The sequence below is a fragment of the Pongo abelii genome, chromosome 15 (assembly GCF_028885655.2).
Source record: "Pongo abelii isolate AG06213 chromosome 15, NHGRI_mPonAbe1-v2.0_pri, whole genome shotgun sequence".
NCBI classification, from domain to species: Eukaryota; Metazoa; Chordata; class Mammalia; order Primates; family Hominidae; genus Pongo; species Pongo abelii.
In genome coordinates this window covers 82134217-82151682 of record NC_072000.2, presented here as the reverse complement: position 1 = coordinate 82151682, position 17466 = coordinate 82134217, and the positions used below count along the sequence as shown (strand labels likewise).

The 17466-nt window shown below is 48.5% G+C and overlaps 1 protein-coding gene across 5 annotated transcripts in view; it reads right to left on the bottom strand.

Moving 5' to 3' along the window:
* ADCK1 (aarF domain containing kinase 1) overlaps positions 1-17466 on the bottom strand; it is a 136034-nt gene that overhangs the window by 39950 nt on the left and 78618 nt on the right. For all 5 annotated transcript variants that reach the window (XM_024232031.3, XM_024232032.3, XM_054530910.2 and 2 more), the window contains one exon: positions 6991-7149. In XM_024232031.3, the coding sequence (XP_024087799.1) occupies positions 6991-7149 (159 nt within the window). The remainder of the gene's footprint in view (positions 1-6990; positions 7150-17466) is intronic.

The following is a 17466-nucleotide window of genomic DNA, read 5'->3' as shown; positions in this document are numbered from 1 at the left end:
GGCGCGGTGGCTCACGCCTGTAATCCCAGCACTTTGGGAGGTCAAGGCAGACAGATCACCTGAGGTCAGGGTTTAAGACCAGCCTGGCCAACATGGCAAAACCCCGTCTCTACTAAAAATACAAAAATTAGCCAGGCGTGGTGGCAGGGACCTGTAATCCCAGTTACTTGGGAGGCTGAGGTAGGAGAATCACTTGAACCCAGGCAGTGGAGGTTGCAGTGAGCCAAGATCGCACCACTGCACTCCAGCTTGGGCAACAGAGTAAGACTCTGTCAAAAAAAAAAAAAAAAAAGGAGGAAGGAAGGAAGGGAAGAAACAAGATGGTAGACAGAAGGCACTGAAAATGCTGCTCAGAAAAAGTCAAAAACATGATTGCCATGGGTTTTCACTTTTTGAGACCCTTGGGATGGGCCAGATGACATCAAGCAATAGATCAGATTTAGTGCTCAGGCCAAAGAGTCCCACCCCAACACAGCCGAGCACCTTGGGGCCCAGTAGTGCATGAAGGGCATAATACTTGGCAATGAGTTAGATTCCTTAGGGTGAGAGGGCAGGGGAGTGTTCCTCATCAGTTCAGAAGCTGGAGAAATAACTGGGAGTGATACAGGGTGATTAGGACCTGGGGATTATGGTAGTCCAGCAGCTTAGGGATCATCTGAGTCCTACCCTGCCCTCAAGCAGTGAGAATTGCAGTGAGATATGGCCCGCTAAGCTCCCCAATATTGTGGGTAGAAAAGAACTGCTGCAAAGCCAGCCCGCCAGCAGACGGATGGACTATGCTTCATCAGTTCACCCCCTCCTGCTGAATCATTGTTCCAATCTCTGGGCCCAATTAGTCTGGCTCTGGACAGCCACTCAAATCAATAAGAGTCACTGGCCGGGCATCTAGAAGTACAGTTGCCCCAACTATTAAAGGAACAATAGCAGGTGATAATGACAAAGCTAAAAAAGCATCCTTGGCTCTGCCTTTTTCTTTTGTGCAAAGTCATCGACACCATCAGATTCACTGAACACCATTTACTGAGAATCAGCCTCCCTTCCCTGCCATCCTTCAACAGTCTATCCTAGAGGCTCTCTCCCCTCTCCAAGGGAGAAGGTTCACAGGAGACACAAAACTGCCAGATTCACAGAAGACAGAAAACTCTAGGGTGGTACATGCTATTGGAGGCCAAACCAACAGCCATCTCCCCCATCATCCTGGCTAACACAACCCTAAGTTTGTACATCCTTCATGTCCTTCAAGGAAAGCAGGTCTGAGAAGGTAAGTCATGATTGGTTTAAGCCAATCAAGATGGTCTCAGTTTTCTTGCCAAGACTGATTTGGGAGTGGGCATTACTTCTGGACAATAACAAATGGAGGGAACTCTGCTAGGGATCTTTTTTTTTTTTTTCCTGATAAAGAATATGAGGATGTCCCCTACTTGTAACACCAGGAACTGTTACAGCTGTGTTGGGACTATGCACGGTGCTCACTCAGGAGGGCAAGCCAGGAAGCTGAGATAGCAGAGCGAAACACGGAAAGAGTCTGAGTCATTACAAACAATGAGGTGCTGGGCTGTCAGCCCTGGAACAGCTGACCCAAGTTCCAGACATCTTCACATGTGAGATAATATGGGTTAGTATTAGCTATACCACTTTCAGTTGGATTTTCTGATTCTTAGAGCCAACTGAAAGCATCCCAACTGATACAACCAGTAGTCACCACCCCCTTGCTCTCAAAAGTCTCACCCCTGTAGACCTCTATCACCCTGTAAATGCACAGTAGTTATGAGTTTGGATATAGAAGGTCACCTCTTAAGATGCAAATATAAAGAGGTTAAGCCTATCAGTCACTCTCTTTACTGTGAATTGCTTTCATCAGATTGCTTTCCTCTTAAGACCAGGCTGTGATCAATTACGGGGCAGAGGAGAGTGCACAACAGTTGGAGAGATGCATAAGGGCACACCACATCTGGAGTTGGCATGAAAGGAGACGTAGAGGCTATGCAGAAAAGTAGCTTGCCTCCTCTCTGTCCCTAAGTTTCTGGTAGCCCTAAATGTCCCCTAGAAATCATTCTTCAGGCCAAGAATGCTTAATACCTTTCTGGGATTGTCATTCCTAAATATAAGACACCATTTAGGTCTCAACACAGAAAAACAAAATATTCACTTCAAGTACCAGCTTTCCAGTTGGGCTCTTCTTGGTTTTGTACCAGAGAAAGACCCAGGCAGGACTTTTCCCATCAGAGACGAAGCCCAGTGAGATGGCAGTGTTACCCAGTGCTGCTGCTAATCCTGACGGTCCATGGGGTGGTGGCCTCAGGCCTCCATTCCAGCTGTTCTCCTGAAGGGTATGAGTGTGGGTCTCAGGTTTGCCTTGTGGTCCCAGCCCCAGAACTGCCTCAGCCACTACTAAGGAGCCACTACTAAGGAGCCACTCTGTACTCTGCACACAGCCTGCCAGGCTGTGCTTCCCAAGAAAAGCATGTGATGCTTATCTCAGGGAGGAAAATGCCAAATCTTTATTACTGCTATTATTGCTCTGACCTTACAGCAACTATTACTTAGGGAGCCAGCAAGAAAACGCAGAGAAAAAGCGACAGCTGTCCTCCCTGTCCAAGTGGGCCCTGATGGCTTTACTACGCAGAGGCAGCTTCCTGCCTGACTCAGGAGTGGCTTCTGGGATTCAGGAAACCCTGGGATCCTCCAAGTCTCCCAGGTCTCTCCCAGCTATGGCTGCTCCACAGCTGCTGACAGGTGTGCTAGAAAAATCAGGTTTGTAGGCGGATGCTCAGGGCCACCCGGCAATCCTGCTCTCCTGCCCTGGTCAGCTCCCTTCCCACTGCACACAGTAGCTGTTCCAAACCTTCACCCACCTCGAGTCTCCAATGCTACCTTCTACCCCCTCATTCTCAGCAGATGGTCTTGCCTCCCACTTCAGAGAAAAAATAGAGGCTATCAGGCTGCTACACACTCTGCTGCCCACTTTCCTTCCCCCTCTCCTCTGCCCCACACACTCATCTGTACCCAGTCTTCCCACCTTCCACTGGGCTCGAAACAAAGGCTAAGTTTTCCACCTGTGTTCTTCATTCCCAGTCACTTCAATCTCCCTTAGGACTTGATCTAGCAATTACTTCTCTCTGCTGAATCCCCAATCTGCCCCCTTCCCCATTAGCTACGATTCCACTCAAGTCTGCTCAGTATTTAATCCTATGCTCTGCTCTGACCACTACCCTAGCTCTCCCAAACCTTCCACAGCTAAATATTTGAAAAGAGTACATTCTCCATGAAGAGTCTCTACTTCCTTGAGTCTCAATTCTTTTTCACCCTGATCAGGCCACTGTAGCTGCTCTTCCTAATCACCCTAAATCGCCAAATCCAAAATACCCTTTCCAGTGCTTTACTGATTTGATCTCCCATTTGACAACGTTGAGGACCTCTGGCAGACTATATTTTCCAAAATGGCTGCAACAGTACCTCCCATTCTCCCATTAAGAGGTAGAGTCTATTTCCCCAACCCTGAACTTAACTAAGGGGGCCTTTGTGACTGCTTCATCCAAAAGAGTAAGAAAGAAGTAATCCTATGTAGTTTCCAAGGCTGAGTCATAAAACTGTGATGTACTTTCAGCCTTCTTCTCTTGGGCCACTTGCTCTTAGAACCCAGCTGCCATGCTGTGAGGAAGACCAAGCAGCCATGTAGAGGCTGATATGGAGAACAACTAAGGCCCTGGCCCACAGCCCCAGTTAAGCTCCCAGACAACAGCTAGCACCAACTTGCCAGCCAGGAAATGAGCCACTCCAGCCCCCAGTCAAGCTACTCCAGCTAGTGCTGCATAAACAGATGAGTTTCTCTACCAAGCCCCGGCCAAACTGCGAATTCATGAGCAAAACACATGACTGTTGTTTTAAGCTCACTGTGTTTTGAGGTAACTCATTATGCAGCATTAGATAACTAATATAGTGCTTTCATCTTTAACTTTTCTCCACTGAATATAGCAGCATTGCTCAATCCTGGTTTTCCTCCAATCTCTCTGACCATGCTTTCTTAGTCCCATTCATGAACTTATCCTCTTGGGCTCACCCCCGTGTTTCACACAGTTTTTTTCCTTGGCTTCTTTCTTCTTCTTCTTCTGTTTTTTTGTTTTTTTTTTTTTTTTTTTTTAACTCTATATACCTTCTCTGAGTGATCTTAACTACTCCACCAGATTCATCTATTAAGAGTATCTTTACTCATAAATGCTGCATTTGTATTCCAGCCTGGACTCCAGACCAACAGGGATATCCCTATCCAAAACTGCCAAGAGCACTATTTTACCCTGCGTGGTTGCTGCATTGACCATTTCACTTTGTTCTAAGATGCATCCCGATCCCCTTACTCTCATAAGAACTTCCATTTCCCAGGCTCCCTTGCCAACTTGCTGCCAGCTAGGTTTTGCCCGGAGGCAACACTGAGCGATACTGGCATACTGGGGGGCAAGAGGAGATGGAAACTCTTCTGCCTCAAACAGCATCTGCGGCTCCCACTCCCAAGTGACGGGCCCTATGTCTGTGATCTGGCTCCCAGGGAACAAGCTCACCACAGTCTCAGCTACTACCCAGTGGTCCCTGCCCCTGGGCTCTAGAGAACTACATCTTCTCTTTGTCCCTCTGCCTTGAGGGTGGCCTTGGCTTCCTGCTGTTGGCAATTGTCTCTCCATGCCATTTGGCTTTTTGGCAATTACATCATTTGTAAACTCCATTTTCTGTGTTAAATTCCCTGTTTGAAATACATAGAGCAAGTTATTTTCCCCAACTGTACCCTGACTGATAAATAGTTGTCCCCCTTCTCTATAGTTTAGCTTTCCAAGGTTTCAGTTATCCAAGGTCAACTGTGTCCTGAAAATAGGTGAGTACAATACAACAAGATATTTTGAGAAAGAGACCACATTCACCTCACTCTAATTATATGTTATAATTATATTTTATTGTTAGTCTCTTACTATGCATAATTTATAAATTAAACTTTATCATAGGTATGTATGTGTATTAGTCTGTTCTCACGCTGCTAAAAAGACATACCTGAGACTGGACAATTTATAAAAGAAAGACGTTTAATGGACGCACAGTTCCACATGGCTGGGGAGGCCTCACAATCATGGCAGAAGGCCAAGGAGAAGCAAAGGCACATCTTACATGGTGGCAGGCAAGAGAGCTTTTGCAGGGGGACTGCCCTTTTATAAAACCATCAGATCTTGTGAGACTTAGTCACTATCACGAGAACAGCATGGGAAAGACATGCCTCCATGAATCAATTACCTCCCACCGGGTCCCCCCCACAACACGTGGGGCTTATGGGGGCTACAATTCAAGATGAGATTTGGGTGGGGACATAGCCAAACCATATCAGTGTGTATAAGAAAAAACAGCATATATAGGGTTGGACACTATCTGAGGATTCAGGCATCCACTGGGAGTCTTGGAATGTATCTTCACAGATAAGGGGGAACTACTGTATATAGTTAAATATACCTGAACATAATCACTTAAGCCAGAAACCTAAGATACTTGTCTCCTTCTCATTCATACCAGTCCTTGCCCCCACCCCATGTATAAAGCTGGTCACAAATCCTGATGATTCTGCCCCTTGAACCCATCCATCTCCCTTACCCCCATTACACTCCTCACTTCACATCATTATTTCTCTCTCAGACCCATGCAGCAGCTCCTCAATTCGTCTCCTGGCTACAGTCTTTCTGCCTTCCGATCCATTCTCCAGACTCCCAACAGATTTTTAATTCTAATGCAAATCTGATCATGACAGTCCCTTGATTAAAATTCTTAAATGGTTCCCCACTGACTACAGGAAAAAAATCAGATCTGCTCAGATCCACAAATATGTAGTGAGTATTGACCATACATACCATTCTATGCCTTAGCCTGGAATACAAACACCCCGTGTTCTGTTCTATCTACCTTCCCAGCCTCATCTCCACTTCGAGCTCATACCATCTGAACAGGTTGAAGTTATCCAAGTACACTCTGTCCTCCAAGCAGTCAGGCCCTCACACCCGCAGGGCTGTCCTTCCGCTGCCTGGCTATCGCAAGAGTCACCATCTTGCTGCAGCCCCCTTGGTGCCCCATCCATCCAGGCACAGTGCTACATGGCACTGTGCAAACATGCTGTGACTGTTTACACGCCTGTCTCCACTAAATGCGGATTGCCCCAAGATGAAGATGGGGCTCACTCACTCTCGTGTCCCCAGCACCCACCTAGCACAGGGTGCAGAAGACCCTCAATATATGCATCAAGTTTGGTTAGAGTTGAAAGAATAAACTAAGAGTCCAGAGTGAGGAAGGGGAGCAAAGGAAGGGAAACAAGAAAAGGAAGAAAAGGGACATACTGACAAATTAAACAGATTGCTGACCTCCCTGTAGGGGGTGATGGCTACTGACTCAAGCAGTGGCGGCTCAGCCTCTTCTGCCCTTACTCTGAGCACAGAGCTAGAAAAGTCCACTACAGGTTTTCCTAGGACCATTCAGACAGGTGAATTTGTTCATTCCAAATAAATACCAGAGAAGCAAACCTGCAACCTGCATAGATATTTCTATGTGATCTGTATGTCATTTTTATATCCCTGTTGACCACATGCTCCCTTTTGTTACAATTTAACAAATTAAGATGTAATTTTGTCTATCCCTTTGGTAGACAAAAAACACATCTTTGGTTCAGCTCATTTCTACAACATCCCTTCCCTGAGGTCCCCTTGGCCCCTAGCAGCCACTTAGTGTGTTTTGAGACCATCACAGGCAGTTCCCAGGGACAAATCAAGAACTAACCCATGCTGCCATAGGGTTTCGTGGTCATGGAGCTGTCATAACACCTCCTCTGCCGTGATCTCAGCTCTCCTCTCCCACTCTGCTGCTTGAAGGGCCACATTCCACTCACCAGCTTGAACCAGTTCCACCTAGGCTGCCTGGATCCCAGGGAAATGTAGACTGAGGACACAGGAAGGAGAAAGGCAGGGCTCTCACCTCCATCAGGAGAATATCCTTCGAGCTCTGAGCCCGCACCTTTGGGTGCTGGACCTTCACAGCCACCGTCCGCCCATCATGCAGCACTGCCTTGTGGACCTGGGCCAGGGAGGCAGTCCCCAGAGGGGTGTCATCGAAGCTCTGGAACAAATCATGGATCTGTCGGGAGTGGAGAGAACAGAGCAATTAAAAAGATGACCCAGTTCAGTGAGAGGGAGCCAGGAAGATGGGCCAGAGTCAGGGCTGCCTAGTGACCCCAGGACAGATCTGAGAGAGAAAGAGAGAGAGAGTGTGTGTGTGTGTTGTGTGTGTTGTGTGTGTGTTGAGACAGAGTCCCGTGCTGTCGACCAGGCTGGAGTGCAGTGGCATGATCTTGGCTCACTGCAGCCTCCGCCCCCCAGATTCAAGCAATTCTCACGCCTCAGTCTCCTGAGTAGCTGGGATTACAGGCGTGTGACACCACACCCAGCTAATCTTTGTATTTTTTAATAGAGATGGGGGTCTCAAATTCCTGACCTCAAGTGACCCGCCCACCTCAGCCTCCCAAAATGCTAGGATTACAGGCGTGAGCCACTGCACCCAGCCCCCAGGACAAATTTTTTTGCTTTATCAGTTGTGTACCAGCCCAGAGTCTTGCCTGGTCCTCCGCTGCTGGACATTCACGGTAGGCATAAAGAGGGAGGGGACAGAAGACGTGCATGGAAGGCACGTCCTCATACCTGTACACGGGCCCCTAAGCACCTCCATCAAAGGCCAAAGAAGTGCTCTTCAGAACTGAACTTTATCTGCCCATTGAACTATCCACCACTGTGCCTCCTGAGCTCTTACATATGGACAATCCAGCATTAACGGAACGTGGGCCCAGGGCAGCCCCAGTATCTCAGGGATCAGACAGAGGATGTTTCCATTCTAGCAACCAGGGGAGCTCAAAGAATCCTGGGCAGAGGCCCCAGACCAACAACCACCTTTTGTTCCGGCCTGAGCAGCAGCCTCAACATGGGTCACCAAGTCCACTCCCAGCCTGGCCACTCCAACAGAGATCCCAGGGCTGCAAACCAGAACTTTGCTCTAGGTCATCACCTGCAATGCCACTCGAAGGTAGGCCTGGACAAAGCCCCTTGCTTTTTCTGTGCCTCATTTTCTTTTTCTATGAAGTGGAAAATATACTCCTCACTCTTCTTTCTTCTTTCTTCCTTCCCTCCTTCCCTCTTAGAAATGCCCTACCAATATTCCTGAAGGAAATAAAATTCCCTGACTTGAGTGGTCACACCTACATGGTCCAGATCCAAATATTCTGCCAACTAGGAAAGAGGCCCCTAAAGGTCTTTTCCAAGATTGGCCAAGGCTGAAATCCTAATCCTCTTCATTTCTTTAAGCCTCTGTACAGCCTCACAATCCTGGAAAGTCCAGACATGTGCACACACATGCACAAGCATATATAGATGCCTGCTCTCCTGGCCCACCCTCCTAGGCCCTCATGCTTTGAAGTCTATTCAGTCTGCACAGCCCTCCCTCCCTCTGTCCCCGCTACTGCAGCAGCCACTCTGCCCTGCCCCTCCACTCCTCTCCTTGGACTTCAGATGTCACATGACCCACAGCCACCATCCTACCCCATCTGCTAGGCTACACCATCACTTTCCTAATCTCGTCTCATAAATCACTCCCTCCAGCCCTGTCATCATTGTTGTAGCTTTCACTAAACTCCATCCCCATTTATCAACATCCTGCCCAGACGAAAGGCCCAGGCCACATGAGGAAAGGCCTGCGCTTCTCTGTCAGGAGAGATGCATATGGGATTCGCTTCCCTGGCCCCCTTCATCCTGGTTGGTTTGTTACTTGTGTCTCTCCCAGTGTCTGGTTCTCCCTGCTCCCCCAAAAACACACTTGTCTTTTCTCCTCCTTCGTGAGTTCTAGACTCCCAATGGCAAAATTCTTCCCTTGTCATCCACCCAATCACCCTGAGTTTCTCAGCTTAAGAACCCTTTATCTTGGGCCTGGGTTTGGGATGGGGAAACAATGGGATCATCATCCTTATAAATTCCATTAGGACATCAGCTCCAAGTGGGCAAAGATTTTTGTCTGTTCTGTTCACTGCTGAATTCCCTACAACTCCCTAGAACAGGGCTGGAACTAGTTGGTGCCAAAACAAATTTGTTGAATGACTGAATCCACTATTCCACTGGAGAAGAATTGAATCAACTTTTTCTTCCCTTTGAAATGGCTAGACCTTCCTGTTCCCACATTCCTATGAATCCAAAGACCTCAAACATGGAGCTTTCCAAAATAGAAAAAGCACACCTGTTCCTCCAAGGCAGGTGTGAGGCCCCGGCCTGGCCAATCAGGACCCTGAATATCTCTGGCCACATGCATTAGTTCAGAGATGTACAAGTAACTCAGCTGGTCCAATCAGACTCAATCATTTTACTTTTGTTTGATATCGATGTTTTTCTCAGTTGAACTTGAACATAAAAATATAAGCCTGGGGTAGAACTGCTGAGGGTCACATAGTAGCAACAAAGAAGAAAGCAGAGTACCAAGAGACAGAGGGAGTGAACCCAGGCCACGGTGTTTGAGCCTCTTGATCCAGCCATGCCTGAGTACCCACCCTATGATTCTTTTTCCTGCTTAGGTCAGTTTCAGTTATCTGCCACACACAACTGAAGGGGCTCTGATGGATATAGTGTTCTCAGGCCCCAGCAGGGATAAGTGAAAAAAACACAGACATGGTGCCCAGCACCCCCACAAGACCCAGTAAATGTGAGTTCCATCCCCTCCCCATCCCCTTGCTGGGACAGGGACCCAGGAATGGAAGGGAAGGTAGAGCCTCAGCAATGTCCCCAGCTGTTACATAATGAGATCAACACCAAGTCCCTTTGCAAGCCCTCTGGAGTTCCTGAAGGAGCACCAAGCAGAGGGTTTTCTGGAGCAGAGCTGTGAACTCACATCCTTATCTCTCAGGCAGCTAAAATGGCCCCAAAAGGGATTTGGGGGTCATCTGACCTCAATCCTTACCCCAAGCCTCCGCCTGACTCCCAGGAACATGTGCTCATTGTCTGAGAACGACAACCAGTCTTCAAGCCAGTGTCATTGCAGGGACACTGCAGAGTCATTGCAACTGAAGAGTGACATGGCATCACTAGGGCTGTGTAGCAGGAACAGCTGCCAACAGCACCCCACAGGGAGGTGAGGGAAAGAAAGAGCTGAGGCGAGCAGATCCTAATCTCCAGGGTGAGAGGAAGCCTGGTCCACCACATCCCCAGAGGACATGAAGGAGGACTCCCACAATTCCCCATCCCCACCAGGGGAGTCAAGGGGGCCCCAAGATACCACCCAAGCCCAGTGGCCAACTCAGCACCCTGAACAAGACCCAGCTGTGAGGACTTGCCCACATCCCCAGTTCCACCAGCAGAAGCAAAGACAGGCATGGGGAATGAGGATGCACCCCCACTGGGCACCAGAAACCTTGTCACACAGACACCCCACCCCACCTACCTCCCCAGCGTCCCTGCAGCCATCTTTTCCTTCTCTATCAGGCAGCAAGTCACACACCCACACCCTCCTGTGCTTAAGCAAGCACACACACATACACACACATGATAATTGATTGCTAGTGGATGTTCCTAGCTGGCTTATAAAAAAGGTAATTAAAGATTGGTGCTGCAGCCTGTAATTAAATATGAATAAAGTATCTCTAAATGGAACCTTGATTCAAAGTGTTCAGTGGAAGTACTTTATGCTGATAGATGGTAAGGAAAAATAGACCCTGTCCCGAAAGCAGAATTATACCCCCCATGCAGCTGAAACAAACGCCACCCCCCTCCAATCAGGCCTCGTCCCCCAGCCCTTTCAGCAGAAAACCATTACCAGAAACAAACTGCAGCATTTGCAGCAATTAGATTCAAGCAGGGCCCTCAGCTGCCTCCAGTCACTCACAGAAACTTGCCTCCTTTTCTAAGACTTTCTTTCCCCATTTCTTTTTTTTCCCCGCTCTGGGTCTAGCAGCAAAATCAGTTAAGTAAAACAACTGCATTTTAATACGACTAGTTACATGCTTTTTAATTACTGTCGGCACGTGATTCAAATATATCGATGTCCCTGTCTGGAAAAGGACAAACAATAAGAAAAATAATTTCTCTGGCTTTTTATCATTTGGTTTCTTTCTCTGTGTGTGTGTGCACACATGTGTGAAGGGGGGAATGTTTGTCATTTAATGAGCAAAAAAGCACCGGGGGAGTAAGAAAAAATGTGTCATCCCCTAGGGGCTTGACAAATCTGGGGCAGTTAAGTCCTCAGCAGTCTGGCTTCATGAGCCTGGGAATCAGGAGACCAAGTGACATCATACCCAAGTCAAAGGGCAGAGTAAGAGACTATCCAGAAACTTCACCCTGCAGAGTCCCATGAAGCCAGGGTACTAGACAATGTTTCCAAACTGCCACACTGAGCAGCCAAGCACTGGCCAAGACCAAAATAGGTGATAGGAAGTCAGGATCTTCTGGAGAAACTACATGACGCCTCCTGAGGAGTTTTGCTTGGAGTACCTTAAACAGCCCCTCCAGATGCCACAGTGTGGCCAGCCTCAGGGCCCTCAGGGAAGGGGCTCCCCAATCACAGGATGGGGGATGGCTGAATTCTTCCAAGATGGCCCACTTTCAAATATTCCAGCCTGTTGTTCCCATACTCGGTCACGTCAGGCCGATTTTGGTTTTAGAAACTACATCACCATATCAATAATGCATCTCACAAACACCGAAATGCCTGGCTCCAGATGCAGACGGAAGCCTGCCTCAAAGCAGGCAAGCCCAGGCCTAGATGCCAAGACCAAGCAGTTCCCACTTAGGGCACCTGGGGCAGAACCAACTCAGGGCAGGTTACCATGGCATCAGCAGCAAACAACATCTGGCTCCTGCAGTCTCGAGCTGGCCCTCCCTACACCTGGCTGGGTGCCAGCTGCCATCCACTGGAGCCCGGTGAGCAGAGAGACAAGTCTCTGTCCGCACTAATGGAAGTGGTTGGAGAGAGTTTCACCCACCCTTTCCCACCCCCAGCCTAAGGCAGACACAATAACTCCAGCTATCTAGGACTCTGCAAAACTCAGATGTCTGCCTTGGGCAGAAAACCCACCACCACCTCGCCAACACCTCTGTTTGGAACCCATCCAGTTCTCTCTGTACCACTTCCCAGGGACCTTCCCCAGATACCCCTATATCTTGTCATTGCCCTATCAGCCAATACCCGCTTTTGCTGCAATTCCTGCCCCTCACCTTTAAACACGTCTGATTTGTAACCCACCTCTTCAGAATTATTCCTGTATCTTCCAAGGTGACCTGACGGTAACAGCAAGTGGCACAAGCACACTCATTTCCCCATGATAGTTTTAAAATATGTTCACAATGGCCAGGTATGGAGGCTGATGCCAGTAATCCCAGCACTTTGGAAGGCTGGAGCAAGAGGACTGCTTGAGGCTAGGAGTTCAAGACCAGCCTGGGCAACATAGCAAGATTCTGTCTCTACAATTAATTAATTATTAGGGGGGAAAAGGGTGAGAAACCACTGGAGTGTCCTAAGCATGGAAGTGACATGTCCTGATGGGTGTTAACAGAATCTTTTTAGTACCAACTAGATGTTAAAAATTAATTAATTAACTAAATAAAACATGTCCACAAATTTTTAAATAATACTCCTCCCTTAGAGAGGGGGCACCTATTCCCCTACCTTGAGTGTGAGCTGGAATTAATGATCCACTCCCAACAAAGAACACATGGAAGAAGCGATAGCATGGGACTTCCAAGACTAAGTCATAAAGGCTGTGACGAGCCTCTCACTCGCCCTTGGACTGCTTGCTCTGGGAGAAGTGAGCTGCCATGGCATGGTGACACTCGTGCAGCCTGCAGAGGGGTCCATGTGGCAAGAAACCGAGGCCTCCTAACAACAGTGAGCCGTCTTGGAAACAATCCTCCGGCTGCTGCCAGGCCTCCATAGGACTGCAACCTCATGAGAGACTCACCCAGAGCCTCCCAAATTCCTGACCCACAGAAACTGTAAAATAACAAATGTTTATTGATTTAAGTCACTAAGTTTTGGAGGTGGGACGTGGGTAATTTGTTATGTGGAAATAGCTAACTAACACACCCCAAGCACACCCATGCCAGACATCACTAGTCCATTCCTGATGAGCCCAGATGGTGTCTTGGAATCTCAACACAGCGCTTCAGGCAGCCACTACAAATTGACCAGAGTTCATATGGAAATGAAACCAATTTGCTATTCCTTAGCCTAAGCCAATCAGTCAACACATATTTACTGCAGGACCATCATATGACAGGAACCATGTTAATTACATAGGGTGTACTTAACACAGTCTCTGGCCATGAGGAGACGTCCAAAGGCAACAGCCTCTCAGAAAAACACACTTGTATTTTAGCAGGGCCTGCTGGAGACAGTGCTTCCTGCACATTGCTGCTTCCTCCAATCCTGAAAGAAACGTCCGGCAAGGTAAGAAGAGGAGACCTCTGATGTGACCCACGGTGATCAGAGGGGAGAACAGGCATCAAGTGTCTCTCTCCCTCCTCACTCCTTGTCTGGGCCTCCGCCCCACTCAACAGCTGCTCTGCCCCAAGGTGGGAATACCCTCACCACCAGCTTCCCACTCAGAGCAATTTATTATAATAAAAATAATAATGGCAATAACAGCTCAAGGACACGCCGACCTTGTCTTCCACGGAGTTTGTGTTCTTTCTGGGGTTCCAAAAGATCAAACTATTGGTTCTGCAGAGCCATTAGCTATTGCTGTTGCCAAGCCGAAAAGAAAATGAAGGGCCAGCAGCAGAACCTGAGGCCCTCCTGACAAGGGCCAACCCCAGAAATTACAAAACTGTTCCTGCACTGAGGCTGGCACAATGCTTGCCAATTGCTGAACGGCCTTCTGGCACAAGGCCATCACCCACCTGGCTCTGGCAAGGGCATCACAGGTCAGACCAAGCTTCTTTCTTCCCTCAAGATGATGACCAGCAGCTGACAGGGAAGAAAAGAAGCCAGGGGCACCCATACTCTAGGATGGCTGTGTGCGCACTCTGAGACACGCCCATCAGCTCATCAGGACAGTCTAGCCTGAGAACCTGTAAGGCTTGGTGATTCCAGTGCAGGCTCTAGGTCGAACTGCCAAGGCTCAAATCCACTGTACCTCAGTTTCCTTATCTGTAAAATGGTTATTTTAATATTGACCTCATAGGGTCATATGAAACCACATACATAAAAGGTCTAGAATAGAGCCTATAGTAGCCCCCCAATAACCGCCATAGTAGTGGGTGCCTCACATGATGCCTCCAGTTATGAGGGCAGAGTGCTACAATGAAGAGTGCTGGGCACAGAGTCAGCAGTTTCGGCCTCTCAGTCTGGTTCCATCAGTGAGTGTAAGCCACCACCATTTCCCCAGAGACTGCAATGACCTCCTCACCGGCCTGCCCTATCTCTTCCTATCCAGCCTCCACATGCAGCTAGGGTGAGTTTCCCAAACATAAGCTGATCATGTCACTTCTCTCTGCATAAGTCACTACACCATCTTCCCAGAGCCAAAATCTTGAACATGACCCATGGGGTCTGACCCGGCCTACCTCTCCTGCCCCACCCTCCTCCCTCTGCTAGAAACATATGACCTCGTTCAGCCACCAGCATGCTCTCTGCACGCACCATGGGCCCTTTGCACACACTGTCCCCTCTGGCCAAAAGGCTCCCTTTCCACACTCATTCTTCCAATCACAGCTGAACCATCACCTCCTAAGAGAAGTCTCCCCTGTGTACATTCTCAGGGTTCATGCACCTTCCTTGAGAGCAAGCGCCACAGCTGCACATTTACCTCTTTATATTTGCTTAATCTCCCTCTTCTCTTCTAGACTATAGACATCTGCTTTTGCTCAGCACTGCATCAAAAGCACCTTACACCTGATGGTACTCGGTATTTCCTAATGGATGAATGGAATTCAGGTTAGATTTTCCCTGTCCTCATCAGGGAGAGGGGACTTTGGGCCCTCCAGCTGATCCAGGGGAGCTGAAACACCTCCCAGAAGCGGCTACAGTTCCTTCACGGTGGCTGAGGGAGCCTCCTGGGTGCTGGGTACCTTGAGAGCTGTGGATGAAGGGACTCTATGGAAATGTTGTGATAATAATGATTAATAAAAAGCAGATAAACACCCAGTGCGGCTGGCCAGCCTGGGAAGCCATCCATTAGAGCTGTCATTCATTCGTGGTGGGGGAGGGGACAGTGCAATCAGACCTCCCAGTTTAAGCAAACCTTCTGTAAATTGTAGGCCACAGGCACTGACATTTGATAAATTATTCTTCATAATCCACCGTTGGCTATCATAAATCTAATCTTTCAGCATTCCCCATCTTAATAACTTCTATAGCCTCACAGGGTGACATATCTATGTCCCTGCCTGTAACAGAGATCTCTAAGGTAAAAGAGACCACAGGTCCTGGACAGAGTACAGTATGAAGCCAGAGACCCCCAGAGCCAGGGCCCAGGCCAGGCAGGTAACCCCTGCATGATCTGAGTACTGAGGCAATGAGCCAGCCTTGAGCCCCAGAGGCCAAGTGCTTATGCCCCATCACAGTTGAGAGAGGTGGTACCAGGAGATTAGACCCAGGCAAGACGGGCCCTGCACCCACCACTGCAAGCCTGCCCACGTGAGAACCCACTACCTCCCCCCTTGAATTTGAGCTTGGGTCAATACAAGGGAATGTCAGGATATCTTTGCCCTTCACGGACTGAATGCTCAACCACGGGTAGCTCCTTATACCTGGGTAAGGTCTGGTCCCTTCAAAATGCTCATATGTAATTCTCAACCCTCTCTTGGGGTTAGAGGAGATATTATTGCCTACATTTTATACAGGAGAATATATTCGCTACAGGTCATTCATATATCTATCCAACATATGTTTACTAAGTGACTAATATGTGCAGGGCACGATGCTAATCACTGGGCATTTAAGGAGTAAATCCAAAGTGGGTACAGCCAACAGCCTCCGGAGTTACGGCTAGAACTTAAAAGTCAAGGGAAGGAGATAGAAAGTAACCACATAATCACAAATAAAAGTAAAATGGCCAACTCTGACAAGTGCGATGAAGGGAGAGCTGGCACCATAAGAGCCTATGCTCAGGGGCTGAACCTGCTCAGGGAGGGCAGAGAGAGCTTCTCTGAGAAGATGACAAAGAGCAGAGATCTGAAGGCTGAGGAGCCAGTTAACTAGCTGAAGAAAGGAAGGAGAAGCTGGCCAGGTGCAGAGTCTCAACATCTGTAATCCCAGCACTTTGGAAGGCCAAGACAGGAAGATCACTTGAGGTCAGCAGTTCAAAACCAGCCTGGACAACATAACGAGACTCCATCTCTACAAAAAAATAAAAAACTAATCGGGCATGGTGGCACACATCTGTAGTCCCAGCTATTTGGAGGCTGAGGCGGGAGAATCGTTTGAACCCAGGAGGTGGAGAAGCCTTCCAGGCAAAGGGAACAGCATGTGTGAACCATGAATAAGGAGAATGAGATACAGAGACTGGAGAGAGCCAGAAATACAAAGGCCAGCAACTCCCAAACTAGGAATCCCGACTTGGTTTCCCCATTTCCCCCTTGGGAAGGGGTCCCCAACCACAGCTCCTGCCCACTGAGGTGAACGCCCAGCCACAAAGGCTCACATTCATTTCTGATGAGGGCCATGAATTCTAAAACCTGACAGGCTCACCCTCACAAAACCCCAAAGGCCTTTTCCAACAACCCTCAGTTGTTCCCACATCCACAAAGCACAGCATCCTTCACTTACAGCAGCTCCATTTGCTATCAGGACAGATGTCCTGGGCTTCAGGAGGTAGTAAAATGCCACACAGCAAATGTGTCTAAGCTATGCTGCTTGCCTCAGAGCCAAAAGCAAGTGAATACCAAAGCCCTTTGTGTTTCTGTTTGTTTTTGAGACAGAGTCTCACCCTGTTGCCCAGGCTGGAGTGCAGTGGCATGATCTCAGCTCACTGCAGCCTCCACCTCCCAGGTTCAAGCGATTCTCTTGCCTCAGCCTCCCAAGTAGCCGGGACTACAGGTGCGCACCACCACACCCAGCTAATTTTTATACTTTTAGTAAAGACAGGGCTTCACTGTGTTGACCAGGATGGTCTCGAACTCCTGACGTCAGGTGATCCACCTGCCTCGACCTCCCAAAGTACTGGGATTACAGGCATGAGCCACTGTACCCAGCCCCAAAGCTCTTTGTACACGCAAGGATGTTGTACCCAGTAAAAAGCCTTCTGGATTCACTTGGCATATGATACCAGCAGTGCCCAGGAATTTTAAAGGGAGGTAAACCCAGGCTCCATGGATCTACCGGGGAGACAAAGTCCACACTTGGGAGGTGAGGGGGTGGCAGTCAACATAACTCTACTGGCTCAGTTCAGCAAGCAGAGCAGTGATTAAGAACACTAGCACAGGGGTCAGC